This window comes from Physella acuta, unplaced genomic scaffold (genome assembly GCF_028476545.2).
Source record: "Physella acuta isolate Inbredline_101_S28 unplaced genomic scaffold, ASM2847654v3 ptg001544l, whole genome shotgun sequence".
Classification (NCBI taxonomy): domain Eukaryota; kingdom Metazoa; phylum Mollusca; class Gastropoda; family Physidae; genus Physella; species Physella acuta.
The window spans coordinates 156,227-177,455 of NW_026733059.1; the positions used below are offsets into that span (position 1 = coordinate 156,227).

The following is a 21,229-nucleotide window of genomic DNA, read 5'->3' on the forward strand; positions in this document are numbered from 1 at the left end:
AATTGTAATTGTAATAGTTTAGACAAGATTTTAGAAAAATTAAAAATATCGATGTTTTTAAAAAATTCAACTGCAATTTTGAGGGGGGGTTGTAGGTTGAGGTGTGACGTCGATCATTTTAGGGGGGGGGGTCTGGCTTTTTGTGACGACGTGTGACAGAGGGGAGGGGGGAGGTAAAAATCGTCAAAAAAAGCGTGACGTCATTTATGGATGACCCCCTATACTGCTATTTGCAAGTGTGTCGTCAGGTTTACAAGGATTTCAAAAAACATTTTGAAATAATATAATCCTTCAGCTTTTCATTCAGTTTCTTCAAAGGCATCTCTTCGGGGGTGGGGGCTCTGCCCTCCCCCCCCCCCCCCCCCCCCCCGAAAAGTTCAAGCCCCCCCCCCCCCCTCCGGAGAAAAAAGTCTGGAAGAAAAACTGTTTTCATTACCTTGATCCACATAGGGCTTGTGCGATGCACGTGTCAATCTTCTTCTTCTTCGTTCTTAATTTTTAGTGTTGGAGGGGATCGAGCCTTATCTGACAGAGGGTTTGAACTCGAGACTTTTTCGCATTTATCAACCATTAGCTTTGGCCAACTCGACCACGCCTCCATCACAATTAAGGATACGTGTCAACTGGTTATGCGCCATTGAGGCCATTGACTCCGATTTTAGCCTGCTTTTCTTTTTGGATTTGCTTCCATAGCCTTTGTCCAACCAAGAACAAGCTACAAGGCAGCAGTTGTTTGATTTTGGAGTTGTCTCTCCTAGAAGAGCTGCTGTCCTCAGCTAACGAGCCTCATCTGCCCGAGGGTTCGAACTCGAGATTTTTCGGTTTAGCAACACGTGTCAATGAGTTGCAATAGATTTAAAAGTGATAAAAAACGTTGGCTAAAGTGTATATTAAGAGGGAGGGGGGTGTAATGTCATTTTGGGTGTTCTAACTTTCGTGTGGATGTGTGACAATGGGGTTGGAGCTTAAAATTGAATTTTTAAAAAGTGACGTTTCTTCCAGGCAACTTTTCTACCCCCCCCCCCCCCCCGAACGAAATGAAATTTATATAATTTATATAGAAAATATATACTTTTAACAGTGTCCGCCCCCCCCCCCGAAGAAAGTCTACCGCCCGCCCCCCCCCCCCCCCCCCGAAATTTCAAGTGCCCCCCCCCCCCCCGGAGAAAAAAGTCTGGAAGAAACACTGGTTTTAAAGTGGTTATAATTTTAGTTTCACAATTCAGTTGTTACTGAAGCGATTAGGATAACAAGCCTACAAAGATTTTGACCAAACAACTAGCGTTGTTGTTTGTCACTGCCCCAAAGATGTTTTACTCACATCTTATTCTTAATATCGTTATAGCTCTCGATGAATTTTCAATCTGAATTGATACGCAGCTAGGGAACAGCGGATAACTATCTCCGAGCCATAAAAGCTGATGAGTTTGTTTTCTTGACGATCCAGTTGAATTGCATATTGATTTAGAAAGTTCAAACCATTTATCTTTGCTGATTATAAGCTGAGAGTTTTGTTCTTTCACCATTAACAGACCAGTTATTACTCCTTCTTCAACCTGTACAATTTGTTCTGCACTTTTTACTTTCTCGTTTACGAAGTATAGAGGAAGTACTGTAATCGTGCAAAAAGAAAAAAAAATTGAGATTTTTAAAAATGTCGAAGTTTTACACCTTCCTGAGTAGGAAAAACATAGTTTTGCGATTTTGTAAGTATGTCTCTGTGTGTATGAATGTATGTCTGTAAACACGATAACTTGAGTACCGTTACAGCTTGGTTGATGAAATTGCATATATAACTTAAGTATTATATCAAATTTGTAGTTCTCTATCATCTTTTCAGCGATTTCCGGTAAACGGAAGGGGAATTTATTCTACTTTCAATTTTTCAAAAGCCTATAATTTGAGTACTGTTTCAGATAGATAAATGAAATTTCACAAGTAAGTAAAAAATCTAATTCTCTGCCTTCTGTTAAATTTTGAGTAATTTCCGTTGACCGGAAGTAGTAATTTCGCTCTATTTTCAAGTTCTCAAAAATATTCAATTTGATAATTTGATATTTTATAATCATAAACCATAAACAACGAGTGGTGTTGACACAGTTCTATATGGTGTTTGCACTGGAAGTGCCATCCCCCAACCCTTTTTGTTATTTACTTAAGAAAAATAAGTGAAAGATTAGAGATCACTCCTGCTTTATTTAAGTTCTCGTATACGGAGTATAGACTATAGACGAATAAGTTTGAAACAATTTCCAGCTGCAAAGAGGCCAAAGAAAAAAACAACTCACCTTTCGGAAATTCGAACATGAAACTGTCAACTACTTGATCTATATATGTATTTCAAAATACCTAAAAAAATTAAAACTATATCTCAAAGCATCAGAGGCGTAGCGATGGGGAGGGGGGGGGCAGGGGTACATATGTCCCCGGGCGCCGACCTTAGGGGGCGCCAAAATGGGTTCTAAAAACAAATTAAAATGTCATTTTAGCTGCATTTTTGCATTATAAGTAATTTGAGGGGGGGGGGGTGCAAAATTGAACATTTGCTCCTGAGTGGGGCGACAAATTGAAAGTTTGTCCCCGGGAAGGGTCGCTACGCCTCTGCAAAGCATGAATAACTTCTTTGCCTTCCCACTCGGCCCCTAGTAGAGCGCCAGTTAAAGTTAGAGAGAGTAGTTTTTTTTGTCACAATGTCAGTCTAATTAATAGTTGACTGTCTGCTGCTTACATCATACCTGGTGGATATGAGCTGTCAGAAACAAATTTCCACTCCTCTGGATAATTCTTTTCAGCTGAATATAATATTATAATTATTATAATTTTATTTTAAGTATTACTATAAGTATCATTTGCTTGGTGAGCCTGCCTCGATTTTGCGTTGTCGTGTTAGAACTTAGGTCTTAGATCTGTATCAATTCGCTATCATCATCATCACTGCCTGTCATCCCTGATAGGGAAAGGTCTCTCCGAGTCTTTTGTCCTGTGCCATATTCTCAACTTGTAGTTATAGGCTTCAAATCAATGTGCTTCTAGGTCGAACTCTTTTTCGCTTTCCTTGTGGGCAGAGTTTCTTTCAGGCATCTCTTGGAGGGGGGGGGGGGGCGCGAACGAAATGGAATTTATATGGAAAACATACTTTTACCAGTGCCCCCCCCCCCCCCCCCCCGGAGAAAAAAAGTCTTGAAGAAACACTGCTTGTGGGTTACAACTCAATACCTGCCTGGTGGTATGGGTTGGCGGTCTGTACAGTGTGTGCCCTACCAAACAACTCCATCTTCAATTCCTAATTTTTTTTTTCATCAACGTAAAGTTGTCCTCACGTTTCCCATAGGAGTGCGTTGTTCATGCTGTCGAACCAACGGATCCTGAGTATTTGTCTGAGGCAAATGTCTGACTTCATCAAAGGTGGTCTTCAGCGTCCTCCAAATATCTGCTCCTTACAGCAGCACTGATTTTTACATTGTAGGCCTATTGTAGTTGAAAATAAAAAAAATTAGCACCTTGGTGACCAAGGAAAGCTCACTGGAAGCCCAGATATTCCTTTACTGAGCGAAGGCTGCTCTTGCTTTGACGATCCTTGAGTTTAACATCTGCATCTGTCTTGCCCTGAAGGTCCACAATACTACCAAAGTGAAAGACGGTTAGATCTATATGCGTGGCTTGTTTTCTGCTGCCCCTGGGTTTTGAAGATCAGTGGGGTTTAGTGACGTAGCTTTACTATCTACATATAGTGTGACCAATAGAACTCAATCTTTACTTCTCTGGGTTAATTTTTTTACTAGTCACTTGCAGATCTAGAATTTCTTTCTATGAAAATTTATTTTTATTTATTTTTTTAAATTTTACTAAAGACCGATATGTGCGTTTCCTATTCATCGAGGGATCTGCTCCATACACTAATATAATAAATCTATGATTTCAGGTTACGTGGAAGCCAGTAATTCCCTATAACTTTATACAGTTTCACTCTTAGTCTCAGCGTTTCATAAAAAAAACCCATTTAACTTTGACAATTGAAGAATAGTGGATACTACTTCATCCAATATAATTAATTACTTTTGGCATGACAGGAATATCTTTCCCCCAGCAGGTGGTTTAAATCTGCCGTGGTCTTGCTTTAACTTAATGACTACTTGTATAATGTATTGGGATGGGAAGTTATTCTTCCCTACCAAATAAATATCCTTTGTCCAGAATTTTCCTTTAACTTTAAGACATTTGGGAAAACAGATCATTGGGCTGCAACTGAAGACTGAGTACAATATGCATTATTTATGCGATAGAAGTGCCAAAACTAGCATCTATTTGATTGATCTGGCGTCTATGACATTAACGTTTGAAATAAAAGGTGTTCACATTTAATAAAAGAGTTTACTGAAATGTGATACAATGAATCTTTTTTTTGCAAGTTTAACAATTGATTTTTTTTAAAATGTACATTAAAATTTTAAATATCCTAAATTGTTTACATATATTTCTTTCTTTATTAAGGAGTATAAATTAACGTTTAATTTTTTTTCAAATAACCTGAAGAAAAATGGGGAATGTAAAAATAATTTATTAAAACGTTTGACTAATAAACAACATAAAACAACATCATGTTAAACAATTAAATACTGAAGTGATATTGAGTTACCTGTACATAATTTTTGATCATGTCATTACCATGAAAAAGTCACTATACATTTTGTGGTAATTAAACATTTTCCCCCATAATAAAACAACATCAACTATTTTTTAGATAGCTGTTTAAAAGAAAGCTAAAACTAACTCAAAACCAATACAATTAGGTTGGGTACAGCTTTGAGGTAGAAGACATAAAAAAATCTTTACCTACCTTAAAATACAAAATTACCCATGAAAATAAATCTGAAATTATTCTTAATGATTAATGTAAAGAAACGAACAAAACAAAAAAAAAAATTTTTGCAAATTAAAATAACAATAGCTTAAATTTTTAAAAGAAATGAAACAGCTAGGATGTGTTATGGGGAATCTAAACCGATTAATGTGAAATGCCTTAAATAATGACGATCATAAAAATCCAAACATTCCAATGAACAGAGCAAATTAATAATGTAAAAAAAAAACCACAAAGCATTATTATTTTACGTACAGCAATATATTGTACACTCATCATATGGTACTATTTTCAAACACAAGCCTGGTTTAAAAGTAGAATACAAACTAATGTCACATTCAAGCACACACCAGCAGTCAATATTTCTTTCACACAGTTTTAACTTCATGTAATAACTGATAGTAGAGTGAGTGGATTTCTCATTTTAATCACTAACTTCAAGTTTTCACTTTTAATACAGTAAAAGGAATGTTTTTAACTTGTAAATCCTGTATAAACACCATACACAACATGGCAGTATAATTATTATGATCACAGTATGTTTTTTTTTTTTAATAAATAAGAAGAGCACAAAAATTGTTCTCTAACCTTTTTTGGTTACTTTTTGTTCATATAATAATCATTGAAAAAAAAAAGCAACATATCAAAGGTATACCTATCAATGTATCACTAAATTTTTCATTGCACTCTTTATTTTATGGAAACAAAGATTACAATGTTGGGGTTGTAATAAAATTTTAATTGCACTAATGAAAAACTAATTAATAATGGAAAGCTTCCATTACATTCTTAGATTTTTGTGTCCAAAGAACATGCACACATTTTTAAAACCATCATAGAAAATTTTGATTTGAATACATAATTGGAAACATTTAATTAAAAACAACAGCATGAAATGACATCAAACTTTTCTAGTTTATTTTTATATTGTGAAAGACTTAAAGATGATGTTAAATGGATACAGTATATAAATTATGAGTGAACATGAAAGTGCAGAGGCCAGCCCTGTGAACTGTAACATCCACTTTAATTGTTTCATTATTACTAAGATGAACCTTTTAATTTTCTTAATTATAAAATATGTAAAATTAGTTCTAAAAGCTAAAAATTAACGTAGAGTATTGATTAATGAAACTGCCAGAATAACTCTAAAAGTAGAGAGCTAAATCTTCTATGCAGGTCATCCATAAACATCACACAGTAAGAAAATTCGGACTTTAATAATGTGGAACATACAAAGGGTAGGGTTGGGTGTGAGATCTAAGAAATGAGAAGTAGAATGCATTATACTCTTCATAAAAATAAAAATCAATGAAAAAAAAGGTTATTTTTAAAAAAAAATTAGGTGACATGTCTGGTTAAGAGAATAGCATGACAATCATTATGGATGACCCTTACCTGACTTGTAAAAATTAACATATTTTAATATAGTATTTAATTTGTTTCTTTGAGGAGTCTAATTACCAGAAAGTTGTGATATGATACAATTTTAATTTACTAATTCAATTTATTAATAATAAAATATTTATGAATGATATGTTTTTAGTTGTTTAGCTAACTAAATCCACATAACTTATTTTTAAATAGTAGTCTAAGCATATAATTGATTTTTTTTTTCAAATACATGACGATACTAAATACATTATGATTGAGGAAATGACTTACATTACATTAACTTGTATAATACTTTTTTTTTTGCAAAAAGGGCACTCAGGCATATGTATTATTGGAAGTATACCTTCAAAAAATTATGCACATTATTGACTAGAGTAAATTAATATAAAGATAAGCATGTCATCAAACATTTATAATCCATGCAATGGACATTGGTCTCTAACAACCCAACAATCAAACACTGATAAATTAGTATTTACCAACTACAGTACATATTCACACATTAGGAGCTTTTTGGAAATGAATGGATATTAAAAATTTTGTCTAATAGTTGTAACACTTTTAACAGCAATACTTCTAAAATATTTACAAAAATTTCTCCTTAAAAACCAGCACGATAATATGTGAAACTTATATATTCTTGATTGCCACACTATCACTTGTTTATAAATCTCTAATATTCAGAGTGTGTTCATCTGGTACTTGTAGCATCTCATGTATTGGAATCCATTGGCAAACTTTCTCTTGTATAAGTCAGCTTAACCCTGTAGGACAATGTAATCATATAGTATAGTTGCCTGTAGTCCAGCTATGTAAAACTATTTAGCACAGACATTCAATATACATGAGATTTGTTTACTTTCATCCAAATCACACAAGTTAACTAACAGTAATACTACCCACTTTTTGCAATGAAAATTATAAACAGAATTTATTTCTTATTTAGTTTTAAGATAATTTAATACATGGATCTTAAATAGACATAAATGTATGATATATGAAGTATTGCAAGCAAGGGAAGTATGCACTTATTTTAAGGATTGGTACTAGAACCCATATCGCTTTATTGTTAAAATAATTTTTTTTCCACATGCAAATAACATTGTGTAAATATTCAATAAATAAACATCAAAAAGTTACAGTAAATTAACCAACAGTGACCTATAATATCAATTAAATCATTTTAACACTTTGTCAACTGACCTAACAGGTCGACCAGCAACCATCTGAACTCCCCTCCCAGGCATGACTGGTCCCCCAAGATATCTCTGACGAACAAGTTGTTGCATTACTGAACCAGGTGTACCCCCTCGAACTAAGCTAGCGTTTAAGATAGATGGGCAGTTTCTTGCGCTTGTTTGCTGTAAAAATGCTCCACTAAGAGCCTGAGCTCTTAACATCTGTGTATTCATGACTCTAGCTTGAGCGATCCTGAGGAGTGAAATTTTAAAATATGTCAAACTTAAAGTAAATGTAATATTTAATTGAACAAATTTTTGTATAACTGACTATTTTATACATTTTTTCTTTTTTATTCAATACTGAGAGTGGTGATTATGTAATTAAATTTATAATCTATAAAAAAAGTAAAGTTTACCGCATAGCCTGCTGTTGTATCAGGTTAGCTTGTTGTGTTGCAATAGCACGTTGTCGCATTGCATTCGCATGATAAACAGCTTGAGCAACGCTATTTGGAGCTGCCAGCCTCTGCTGTACTACAGTCTGCTGAGTCATTCCTCCTAGGCCTGTAGTCATAGTGCGTTGCTGGAGAACCATGGTCTGTCCCCTATTAGTAAGAGTTCTCTGCTGAAGAACAGCGGTAGCCTGAGCACCATTGGCCATGGCCTGTTGCTGCATAACAGTTGCCTGTGTTATGCCTCCACCAGCACTAACTGTCTGATGGCGCATTATGGTTGCACCACCAGGATGTGCAATGTGAACTGAAGAGCTGGACATAATTGTTGGTCCACTCATACCTACAGAGAACAGAAAGGTTAAACTGAATAGATTCATTTATAAAATGGTTTATTAAACATATTTTAACTCAGGAGGAATATTTATTTTCCCTTCTTTAATTTAATACCAAGTTCAAGTAACACAAATTAATTGCTTAGAAAATACTTTTTTAAAAGTTATGAAATATGTTCTTTTTGAAAATTTCTTTTTATTCACTTTAATCTGATAAAGTGTACAGTGTACTATCTGCTAGATTCTTTGCCCATTTAAAGACCAGAGAAGTGTGGGTAAGTCAGCCATCCTCTCATTCAAATAATAGTTTGCATTTTTTAAATTATTTTTTTTTAAAATCTTAATTAAGCAAGAAGGATCATTTAATTTTGTATAAACAGTTTGGTGGAATGTTAAAATAATCTATGTAGTACATGATATTTGATAACTACCATGTCTTCTGCTCTGTCTAAATTGTGTTAATGCTATAAGGCTAATAAGGGTATGAGTGCAAACTTTGCACACAAAACAAACTAATTAATGAATGCTGGTTAACATGACCATGAAATATGGTAATTAAATGAAAATAAGCTTGACTAAACTAGGCACATCTTTATCATATAGACTGCCTAAAAAAGTAGATTAAAAAAACATTATTAACAGTAAATAGCCATAAAATTACTGTAAAAGCATGTTAGTACCTAATTTCCTAATATTATGATTACTGGGTAAAAAAAAACTACTGAACTTATTTGTGAACTAGTAAATAATCTTACCTTGCACAACAGCTGCACCAGCATATAAAGAAGGATTAATGTTTGGAACAAATGGTACTGAGTGTGAAGATTTCATAAAGGGTATCAAAGCAGATTGGCGTGCAGCAGCACTTTTGAAGGACTGATCTCCAGTACAAAGAACACCTTCGTGGTCATCCTCACTATGGGAATGTGCCGGTGCTTGAGGCAATGGTGTTGGGGATAAAGAAGCACGAGAGGTACTGGGTTCTGATGTGGCACTGACTTCTGCAATGGTGTTCTGATTAGATGAAAATGATGACGGAAAATTCTCACAGCTAACATTTGAAGTATTTGTAATATCCTGATCCATTTCTGCATTATTATTTATATTCCACTGATTAGAGATGTTTGAGTCTGTGTTGTATTCTGCTAGCAAGGGCCCATCCCCAATGCTGGCATTCTGATAATGTGAGGCTACTAAGTTTTCTTCATAACTCTGATAAATATCAGGACCATTTGTTTCACGTTGTGTATCTTCTTCATCTAATGTACCAGTGTCCATTTCTCCAACATCTTCCTCACAACTTTGCTTATATGATGATAAATCTAAGTCATTTTGTTTATAATTTGATGAGGCAGTTTGGGTTTTATTGATTTGTTTATAGGAAGATTGACTGCTATTATTTAAAGAATGCTTAAAATCAGTTGAGCTGTACTCTTCAACCTGTTTGTACCCTGATTCACTTTCAGAATGTACATAATTAAGATTGTCCATTTCCTTCACTTCTTTAGCTGCTGTAAAAGGATTAGTTGTTTTTTCATGAAGTCTGTTTATATACTTAGCACCAATTTTATTGCATTCATTTTGCGTTGAGCTTAAAGTGTACTGTGATGAGGAATCTGATGAGCGATAAATTTCTTCAGCTTGAATAGGACCATCATCTGAAAACTGGTAACTATTTTGCGAATGTACGCCAAGAGGACATTTTTGTGATAACTCTTCTGCAGATAAATAATCCACAGCGCCATCAACACAATGATCAGAATCATCACTTTTAACATTGTCAGCAGATAAATAACGCTGAAGCATAACCTTACTCTTGTTAAACAAAGACATTTCATCTGAAACATTATCCGCAGATAAATGCCTCTGTAACACTGGTTTTCCTTTTGAAACGTCAGTTCTATTATTGGGAATTGCACAACATAAACTAAGTTCATCAGGCATTTTTAATGAAGAGAGTGAATCACTGTTTTTTCCTAACATGCAGTTAACTTTAGATGATGTAAAGACAGGGTCTTTGTCTGTATGATCAGTATACCATGAAGTGCTGCAGACATTTGTTATGTCTTTGTCACAGCATTCAACTGACTTTGCCCTTTCTGATTTGAATGTGTAAATGTTATCAGAAGAACAGTATCTTTCTTCTGAATGACATCTCAAGTTATGATCACGAGTATTGCTGTGTGTTTTGGATAGAGGGAATGACTCTGGATCATTCTCAGACAAACAGTTGTTATTTCCAGTATTGAAAATGCACTTAGAGGATGAATCACGGTCTACAGAACACAAATCTTTGCTACCCCCAGTAAGTGTGTCCATAGTTTCTACAAAGTCCATGTTACTATCCCCAAGTTTTGACTGACTGTCATCAGGTTGGGAAAGGTCTGATGTAACAAGGTCTTGAGAGAATAAGTCAGAGGAATTTTCATCATAACTGTTTTCCAAATCTTGGGTAGACGTTGCTACATGCAATTTTTCTGTTACTTCAGTAGACAAGACACTGTCATTCTCTAGGAACTGAGATTCTTTAACTTCATTGGTATAGTCATCATCCTGTGTAGTAAGTAAACAAGAGCTGAATACATTTTTGATACAGAATAAATTAAAGGCAATGCAAAAAAACAAATGCAAACCAGTGGTTCATTCTTGAAATTATATGCATAAGAAAATAATTGCCTCATTGAAACTTTCAAGGTTTAGTTTTGGATTATTTGTTCCTCTAATAATACACCAATAAATACAAAGTTTCTGAAACATTGATGGAAACAATGCTGAAAAGACATATCAAATTAAAAATGTATATCAAATATTGTATTAATGTCAAAGATATTTTAATTGTTGTCGATTTAAAAGCTTAATAGAAACTAAATACCATAGTCTATGATAGAAACTAAATACCATAGTCTATGATCTATATACTACTAAAACTCAAGTTTGTTTACATGTTTGAATATTTATTTGTTTGTTTGCCTGATCGACTATTGTGATATGTTCGACTCTATCTGGAAAGCTGTAAAATAGTATGCAGGTAGAGAATAATTTTTTAATGCAGACAGACTGTTGATCACAAATTTATTTAAAGACGTTAATTAATTTATTGATTTATTCATAGTTAAATTAACCGTATTTTTTTAAAAATGTTAATACTTTGAATAAACTTTGTGGGGATAGTGACGTCCCTTGATGTGTTTACATTTTTGGTACAATAAAAATGGCGGACCCCATCATAGACTTTGTGGCCCATTCAAAAGTTTAACGCGTTACAAAGCTAATTTTCTGCTGGCTATAACTTAAACAATACGTCCGTTTGCTGTATTTATTACGTTCCAACACTTATATCAATTTTCAACTGTCTTTTTCATTTAGTTTTACGATAAATTTCTCTAGGTCTAAAGATCAGCTGTCGAGAATCTAGCCTAGGGCCTAGATTCTAGATCTAGATCTAGAATCTAGGTCACTAGACTCATTGTAAATTCTAGATCTAGACTTAATGTAAATTCTACATTTAGAATCTATTTCGGGCCTTAATTATTTTATATAAATCTTTGTTTAGCTTCAATGATCATCTAATTCGAGAATACATGGGATTTTTTTGTTATCTAGGTTTTATATCTAGATATAGTAGGATTACTCACTAACTTGGAGGCGTGGTCGGCTGCTAACAACAATATGGCGTACGGACCGGACGAATGACTTCCTACCATTTTTAGGCCATGTTTACCACGAGCAAAATGGCGGGTGTTCACATTATTTAAACATGGTATAGGTGGCCAGGGCTAGATATGCCAGAAAAGCATTTTAAAATTTGCTTTGGAGAATGAAGGCTAAATTTTAAAGCCAGTGTCATAAACATTAATAGAACTTTTTTTTTTTTTTACGTTTTCAATTATTTTTTCTTAAGCCCTATATGTGAATGATAAGGTTGACTATCAGGACCTCGCGGGGCACAGGGCACGTGAAGTAGGGTTCATCTGTTTCTTTGTCCTAAGCAAATGAAGGGATAGTGTGGTCAGAGACATGCTTGGCTGGAATCGTTTTTGTTGTCTGAGACTTTGCGGGACACTGGGCAGGTGAAGTAGAGTTGAGTAGGTCACCTGTGACGTCAATATATGAAGGGATAGTCCGAAATCGTTGTTTTCGGTGTTTTTAAAAGATACATATTTTTGAATGTGGGGTCTGTTTTTTGTGACGATAAGTGACACTGCAGTAGCGTAGCGAGGAGGGGGGGGGGGGCGGGAGGGAAGGCGAGGCGGGGGGGGGGTGGGGGGGGGGACATATGTTGGGGCGCCAAATTGGTTTGGAAAAATAAATTGAAAGGTTGAGGGGGGTTCAAATGGAAAGTTTGAGTGGGGGGGGGTGCACATCAAAAGTTTGAAGGGGGTGGGGGGGGGGTTGAAAATCGAAATCTTGGGGGGGGGGGTTCAAATCGAAAAGTTTGTCCCCGGGCGCCGGGAAGGGTCGCTATGCCTCTGAGTGACAGACGTGATGTTTTTTGATGGATGACCCCCGAAACCCACAGTTATCCAACGGATGACGGGTATTCTAGTAGTAACTAAATACCCGCATATATAGAAGGCTGGTTGAAGGGCAGCATACCGTGTGTAGAATTTCTTCAAAGCTTAGAATTTTCTTATTTTTAAAAAAAAAATGCAGTCATGGTTTTACATAAAAAGTAAATCCTTTAAGTTCTTTCTCCTGCTGTATGATAGTTTAATCAGTAACTTCATGATTACAAATTTTAATGTCTTTGTAAAGAACTACAAAGAATTAAAAGTTTTTCTAGTAGATGTTAAAAATAGTATTATTGCTCTAAAAAATACTTTTAACCACAATAACTTGTTTTCATGATTTTTTTTGGGAAAACTTAACAGGGTATCGATAATTCAGTTTCCAGATGGTTTTTATAATGATTGATGTTATGCCAATTTTAGTTTTAGATATTTAACTGCAAAAGGAATAACATACAATTGTTATTTTAAAATGAATGATTAACAATATGAAAATGTTTTTTTTCAAAAGGTTTATTAAATTATTTTTTTTTACTGTTGGGGGTGGTAATATGTCCCTTTAGATGTATGAATCATTAGTTTTAAAATGACTATGAAAACTGAAGTCTTTTCTGATGAGCATTTATGTCTGTCAAATTATGTGGTACAATTTTTAATTTTTCTTGTACTTTCTTTTAGCTTTCACTCAACTTTGGTAAAGATTGTGGGGGGAAAAAAGGAAATATATTTTTTTTATTATTACTTTTCCCCTGTTTTAATTTATCAGCATTTAAAATGGTCCGAGCATGTTATTTTATTTGGAGCAGATAGCTTGAGTATTAACCCAGGTAACTGAAAAACATACACAAGGCCCTCACCAGAAGACTCCCATCTAAATAAATCAGGCTTCTTGAGGGTACAAGCATTTCTCATCAAAGACCAAATCAAGTGGCTGGGAAAGATCGCACTTCGACAAGTGAAAAGTTGAAGAAGACCTATATGTTATGAATCATGGCCATTAAAAATATTAAATTAAGCGCACTGGATATGGTAAAACATTGAGTCCATCATTATGTGTAAAATAAATATCAAAATGTTTTGGAATAACACAGTAGGTGATAATGAACCAATGCCATTTGGTTTTGGAATCTGATATTTTGTGGATGACACGGTACAGGGGAATAATCATTTTAGCAAATGGTCATGTTTTTTCTAACAATTGACATTTTTTTTACAAAGAGCTTAAATCAGATTTTACCATATTACAAACACTGCATACTTTTGTAGAGATATTGTGACCTTAGTGTCTAAAGATACATAGTAATCATAGGCAGTAATTTTACCTCATTAAATAAAGTAACGTTATGTATACTAGAGACAAACTGGTAAAAGAACAAGTACCTTTCTAAGCTCTAAAGTGTTAGGGACCAAAAGTAGTGTTTTCTTTGGGTAGGATATTCGTTTAATGGATGATCCAGTGAGTGGATGACGATCAATGGTAAACAGTTAAAAGAGTTCGATAGTTTAATTAAGTCTTCATCTTGCCATCAAAGTGAGCGCAGTTTTGGTCTGGTCATTTAGGTGTGTCGCAGCATGTCCCGGGGTGTTTTTTCATATTGACAGCAGACCTCTTCCATGAAACAATGAAGCTTATTTTTGTAGTAAATCCGGTGTCAGCTTTTTCGGGTAAAACAAAGAAACTGGGATTTGCATTCACAAGTGTTCAGATGAGAACAAGTTTTGGTAACTGGAACCCCAAACTTCTAATTAGATATTTAGTTTGTCTATAAAATTTAAATGTTAAGTAGGTAGTAATGATCACTTAATGAATCAGATGAGCTAGTGTTTAAGGCTACTGTTTAAGAATCCTTGTGCGAGGCACAAATAAAATGTACATAATTGTTGTTTCAGTTAATATGAATATGGTACAAAATTCTGATTGGGTTTTAAGACAAATACATTTTGTACTGTTGGTTTTCGACTTTATCATTTTTGAAAAGAACAAATGGAATATTAATTGCAGAGATGTAACCACCCGCAAAAGAAAAAAGGGGTGGGGGAGATAAAGAGGAAAAGAATTGGAAGCAGTGACAGTGCCGGCAATTTTTTCAAACTATTTATGGTATTTCAAGATTTTTAAGAACATTTCAAACAACTGAAACTTCACTTTAAAAACAATAACCACTTGAACACTAGTTATGAAAATAACAGTGCACACAGACTGTGCTCACATTGTTTCAACCATGATATAGATGAGGGGTTGGTTGAATAATGGAGACTTATAAAAAATTGTAAAGTTGAGTAAAAGTTATATAATGAAAACATTTGTTTCTTCAAATATATTAGCCATTTCTTTGAACCTGAGGTACATTGACCCTGAGCGATCACCATGTTTCAATAAATAAAAAATTGTAAAAATGTGCACATTTACAGTCACTGAAGTTAACCAACATTGACAAACTAACAATTCCTTCTTCATCCGAACTGTAGTGGCAGTAATAGGGATTCTTCTGCTAACCAGAAAAAAATGTAATCCTGCTTGTATAAGGAAAAAATTTGTTGGCATAGAATAGTCTCTTTTTTTGTTAGTAGGAAAAAAAGATTTCAGTTGCTTTTACAACAAGAAAAAAAGATGGTCAGCTGAAAATATTTTTTTTTTGTGGAAAATTTTCACTTTGTCTATACAGAAAATTTTCCTCAAATGGTAAAAGCAGACTTTGGGAAAGAATCAGAAAAGTTACATCTCTGTAATTGGTTTTAAAAAAATAATATAGACTTAGCATTATATTTTAACCAATTCCTAGATACTAAAATTAAATCTGCATTAAAAAATTAACAATCTTTTAAATACCCAAAAAATAAGAAAAAAATTTGCAAGTTCATTCTTTAGGTTGATAAATTAGAAATCTCTTAACACAATTTAGCACACACAAAAAATACTTACGCCCCAATAAATTGTTTTCTTAATTTTAATGCATTTGACAAAGTAAAATATATTTTTGTTAAAGGGTTTTCTAAAATGAATACAGGAAGTTTGGCCATGCAAGATTCATTAAACACTTTTTGGGCAGTGTTTCTTTCAGGTATTTCTCAGGGAAGGTGATGGGTGGGCAGCCCTGTCTCCACGGACAAAAAAAATTCAATGATTTATATTAATTAATGGGCCTATCTTTTAACAAGTGTCCAGCCCCCCCCCCCCCCCCTCCCCCACTGAAGAAACTGAAAGAAACCCTGTTGTTGGGTATTAGTAAGTGGTGGTTATAATAGTTATATATTTGGATGATAGTAAGTCTCAGACCAAGGCCGTCCAACCCTTCAGACACCATTACAGAGAAAATTGTTAAGGGGGCTACATTGATAGAAAAAACCTTTTAAAAATGAAGAAAAGAGCAGGAAATTGGACATGCTATAAAACTATAATCAAAGCTTTGATAGATGGAGTATGTTAAGATTGAACATGACAAAGAGATTATTTCTTTTTTTTTTTTTTGTTGCTTATAAATGGATTTTAATACTTGGAGTGAGTCACTTAATAACTGAACATTAAAATCACAAGTTTGATGGAGTCTCACCTTGCACAAGGAAAGAACAAGTACCAAATGTAAAAAAGTATATGCTTTTAACTTAAGTCTAAATTAGGGTGTCTCCTAAGATTTTAAACTTCATTATTGTTCAAGATGACTTAAACATTTAAAAACTACATTTACTTACCTCTAATTTGATACCAATTTTATTTATCAAATTTAATAGGTAGCATATAAAATGATTTGTGAAAAAGCCATAACATTATTTTATTAGTAGGCCGCAATATATTATTTTCTATAGTTTACAGTATTTTTGAGTAAGTTTACAATAATATTAAATAAAGCAATTCACCTTTTGCTTACTTCATGTTCTGCTCGATATTCTCAGCAATTAGCACAAAAATAATGTACAAATGGCAAGCTTGCATAAAACACTAAAAGTCCATAGTTAAAATTATATCAGTAGTGTTGAATATTACTAATTATTACGCAAAAAGAATGATTATTAGTATATATTTCTGAAATGACCATCAAACATTGTTAAAAAAAACGGAATCACCGTTTTTGGCAGCCATCATTACCATGATGATGGTAAAAGAAAGTAGGTCAAGCGATAGGCTAGTCTAAATTAGTTAAATAATAGAAAATGAACAAAAAAAAGTGTAATAAGCTTTTAAATACACTAATTGAATTTATTTTTAGTTGCAATGGTAAAAGTGGCTAATAAGTTTTTCAAAGATGTTTCCTTTTGTAACACTTTTAAAATGCTGTTATTATACAGACTATTATTTAATTATTGTATTGGAATTTTCATGCATTAGTCTAAGGTGTGGCATATGATTTTAAACTACTTCACTGTTAAAGATTTAAACCATTAAAAACTATATTTTGTCTCCTCAGACCCAGAATGTTCTATATCCATTTTTTGTTTTTTCAAGATGTATACATACACTATTTAGTTTAAATTCCACCTTAGCATAATATAAATATACTAGCTGCATACCTGTGCTCCGCCATGGTAAATCATTTTATTCCTTCAGCGCACCACGCTTCCCGTATACCCGTGCTTCGCCACAGTGTGGATATTGTTATTACCTCAATGTGTGCGAGTGCAGGTACCTGCATTGGGACGAATATTCCTTCGGCGCACCACTACGGTGTGGATATGGTTATTAGCTCAGAGTTCACAGCGCTGGGGGTCCCCCAATTGGGGCAGATATTTTTTGTTGGTATACTTAGAGTTTACCACGCTTCGCTACGATGGGGATATATTACGTCAGAGTTTACTGTGCTGCGCGTGGGTGCAGGTCACAGCATGGCTGTGAATATGTATACCGCCCTGCGCACGGATGAAGGTCCCCGCATTGGGGCGGATATTCCTTATACCCGTGCTTTGCTACGGTGTGGACATGCTCCGCCACGGTGAATCATTTTATTCCTTCAGCGCACAGCGCTGCGCATATACCCGTGATTCGCCACAGTGTGGATATAGATATTACCTCAGAGTTTGCAGGGTCCCGGCATTGGGGTTAATATTCCTTCAGCGCATAGCGCTACACACAAGTAGCTTAAACACGTGCGTCGCCAGTGTGGATATGGATATTGCCTTAGAGCTTATACCTGTGCTTCGCCACAGTGTGGATATGAATATTACCTGAGAGTTTACAGCCCGGTTCCCTTCATTGGGGTTAATATTCCTTCAGTGTACCGCACTGCGCGTGTAGCTTATAACCATGCTGCGCGCTGGTGTGGGTAGTACTAAGGTTTGAATATGGATATTCACAAAAATTAAATTACGGCAAAAAACAATTGAGAGCCAACGCTCTCACAAACATTCGCCTAGACATCTCTCCTCCCCGAACCCAAGGCGACATCTAAACCGCCGCCAAAAAACTTGTTTTCCCGGCCGTCCGCGCCCAGGGAGAGACTTTCAAAATCTATAGCGAAGACTGCATGACACACTACCACCAGCGTTATATAATAGATAAAAGAAAACAAAACCTTAAAGGCCTTAAGAGTTTTTCGTGAACATTTTTCCAAAACGAGTTATAACAGTAATGTTTCTGAAAGAGTTATTTGTTTACCTTTTATTTGATACTAAGTGTACAGTAATTATCAAAGTAAATCAGAAGCTGTAATTTTTTTAAAGCGTTTGTTAAAACAAATATTACATAACTATCTTGCTAAGCTGTTATGTTTCTGTAATGCTGCACTCACTCAATTTTCTTGTATCTGACATGCATTTAGCAAGCATTTAGCCGGAGCTCAATTTAAACAGGGAGCACAAAAGGAGTGGCAAAATTCTAAAACAATTTTGTGGTATTTCATTTTCAAGGTTTCTTTTAAACTTAAGTTTGAAAACCATGACATCTAAGCCCTGTTAGGTCGTGCAATCAAATCATATTAAGGCGTGTTAAGAAGCCATGTGGTACAGAAAGTGTCTGTAAAGTTGAGTAAAGCATAATAATGTGAACATTGCATTTTTTGGCACATATCTATATCTCATTTATAATAAAAGTCTTTCAAGTACTTCAAATTAATTTGCATTTCTTTTTGGCAATACTTAATAGACCGGCAAAAAAGTTTTCCAACTTCGTTAGTTTTTATTTGGAAATCAATGATTGGCAGAAATATATAGTTTTTGTTTTTGGCCACAAGTTTCCAAAAATGGAAAAAAAAACTAGCTCTGTAAAAAAAAAAAAAACAAGTTATATCTCTGCTATCCTAAAAAGCCACACTGATATAGTGATGTAGCCTATATTAAACAGCCTAACAGCTGTCCATAGATAACAACACGATTAGCCGAATTTTACCCACCAACCCTTATCGTCATTAATAGCTCAAGTCCCAACACAACTGCCATATAAAAAAGTTCAGTCCACAGCCACCCACCCCCTCTCAGCAAATAAATTTTTTTTTTCATGCAACATCTGACTAGCTTTATGAAAAATAGTGGGTAAAATAGAGTGGTAGTGTCAGTGTGTGATCGCTAACAACACATTCACACGGTCCCACGTTGTAGACTAACAATTGCCTTTTCCCCTCCCCCCAAATGATGTAGATCTAGTAACTGAGTAAACACAGTGTAGACCGTGTAATCATGCTTGCGTTAGGGAAACAATGGAGTAAAATCACTGAAGAGCAGCCTTTTAGTTATTAGGAAAATATGGACATTGTGAAAGTTTTGTTTCTATATAATTGAGTTACTGACTTTTTTTAAAAACTTAGACCAAATAAATTAGCCTCTTTCTTTCTGAAAAAAATGGATCGGCGGAAAAGATTTCAGGTTTTTTTAAATGTCAGTCTGCAAAAATTGTTGATATTTACAACAGAAATTTTTCTGGAATGGAAAAAGCTAATTTCTGGAAAAATTACATCTCTGGTCCAAACAAATCATAGTCTGCTAAAGATTAGTCTATCAGAGAAAAACTACTATTCAAACTTAAAATCTTACACCAATCAGATTCTCTATTAACCAAGTATCCGTGTCAGCTAAAAAAATGCAAGTAGTAATGCAATATACGTTGTCACGCAAATTGACTTTTAAACTACAAACCCAAAAATTTTAGAACTCAAATTTTACTACTCTGGAAAATAAAAATTTGTATTCTTGAATCTGGAATTTGCGCTACTGTCTATATTATATTTAGTCATTGCTGGGCGCTAGTTTAGTAAAAAGCAACATAAATTTTCTTTCAACCTAATGTTTCAGTGGCGCATATAAATATTTTTATAAATGTCACTGTGTGACTTGTACCTTATCTTCCGCTCTTGTATACTTCACATATGGAAGAAATAAACTAAAAATTCTTAGTGTAAGCACCTATTATAATAATCAGGTACTGATAAAGATTTTATTAAATAAGTTCAAGATATTTTGAAATGACCTTGCAACTTAGTGAATAACAAAAACAATGACTGGGTGTTTACCACAGACATGTTTACCATAGCGACCATTATAAAGATCAAGCAACACACTTTAATTATCTACATGTTGCGTGGGAGGAGTGGAGGCAGAGAATTTAGACAGCTCTCGATTTAAGATTATACACATTTGGCCGAAAGACAAAAAAAAATGGGGCTTACCTGCAATTATGCAAAAAGTCAAAAATTGCATCAAGAGAAGAAAAATAATAGTTCGGACAAAAACCTTAACTTTACTGTATCTTGACAATTGGAAGATTATCCTCGCTCAGTTTACAGCAGCTAAAATTAAAACCTCATAAACTTCTGGCAAGTCACTTCTTTATGGACAGAATACATGTTATATATATATCATATACATAATATATGTACAATATACCGTATTTAACGCTTAATTGTATATGGACAACAGTATTGACACGTAATGTGATAACTGAAAATCAGAAATATTTGATCATTAGTGAGAATAGGCTGCTCAAGATTTTGAACTGATGCCCATTATGCCAGTTTAAATCAAGAAGATGGACAACATAAATCTACCTAAAGTCAACCATACATGATGCCACACACCTGTAAGGTTTCAAACTTCTATGACAATCTGCTAAGTGTTAGAAGGGGGTGAAAAGAGGGTGGCCTGGTTTTGTGAGGGTATGGGAAAGTAGCTATCTTAAAGGTGCATGACATCATTCATGGACAACCATTAACTTTGAACCCCCCCCTTAGATCCCAGTATATACGCATATTAAAAATCGTCATCTAATGTAGCACCAAATGTTGCTTATCACCAAAGGGGATAAAAAATGCCTGAACGATAATTTTTGAATAACATGAAATCAGAATTCCTTTACTCTATAGATGATCTTTTTCACCACTAATAATTAACCAACATAGGTAGGTTCTACTAATGATCTAAGCAAATTACTCAAATTTTACAATCAGAAATTGTATGCATGCCAGAGTTTTTTTTATTAAACACAGAGTTTTTTTTTATTAAACACACACAGATTAGTGTTTTGTTTATATTGCTGTTGCTGTATCTATGTAGATACTAAAGCAGTAGAAATGTTCTA

The 21,229-nt window shown here is 34.4% G+C and overlaps 1 protein-coding gene across 2 annotated transcripts in view; it reads right to left on the bottom strand.

Annotated features, from left to right (window-relative positions):
• Nucleotides 1-4,542: 4,542 nt before the first annotated feature.
• LOC131928772 (uncharacterized) overlaps nt 4,543-21,229 on the bottom strand; it is a 35,643-nt gene continuing 18,956 nt past the window's right edge. For both annotated transcript variants that reach the window (XM_059284897.1, XM_059284896.1), the window contains exons 10-13: nt 8,980-10,777; nt 7,854-8,232; nt 7,460-7,687; nt 4,543-7,020 (exon numbers count right to left, since the gene is read on the bottom strand). In XM_059284897.1, coding sequence (XP_059140880.1) covers nt 6,969-7,020; nt 7,460-7,687; nt 7,854-8,232; nt 8,980-10,777 — 2,457 coding nt within the window. In that variant the 3' untranslated portion in view covers nt 4,543-6,968. The remainder of the gene's footprint in view (nt 7,021-7,459; nt 7,688-7,853; nt 8,233-8,979; nt 10,778-21,229) is intronic.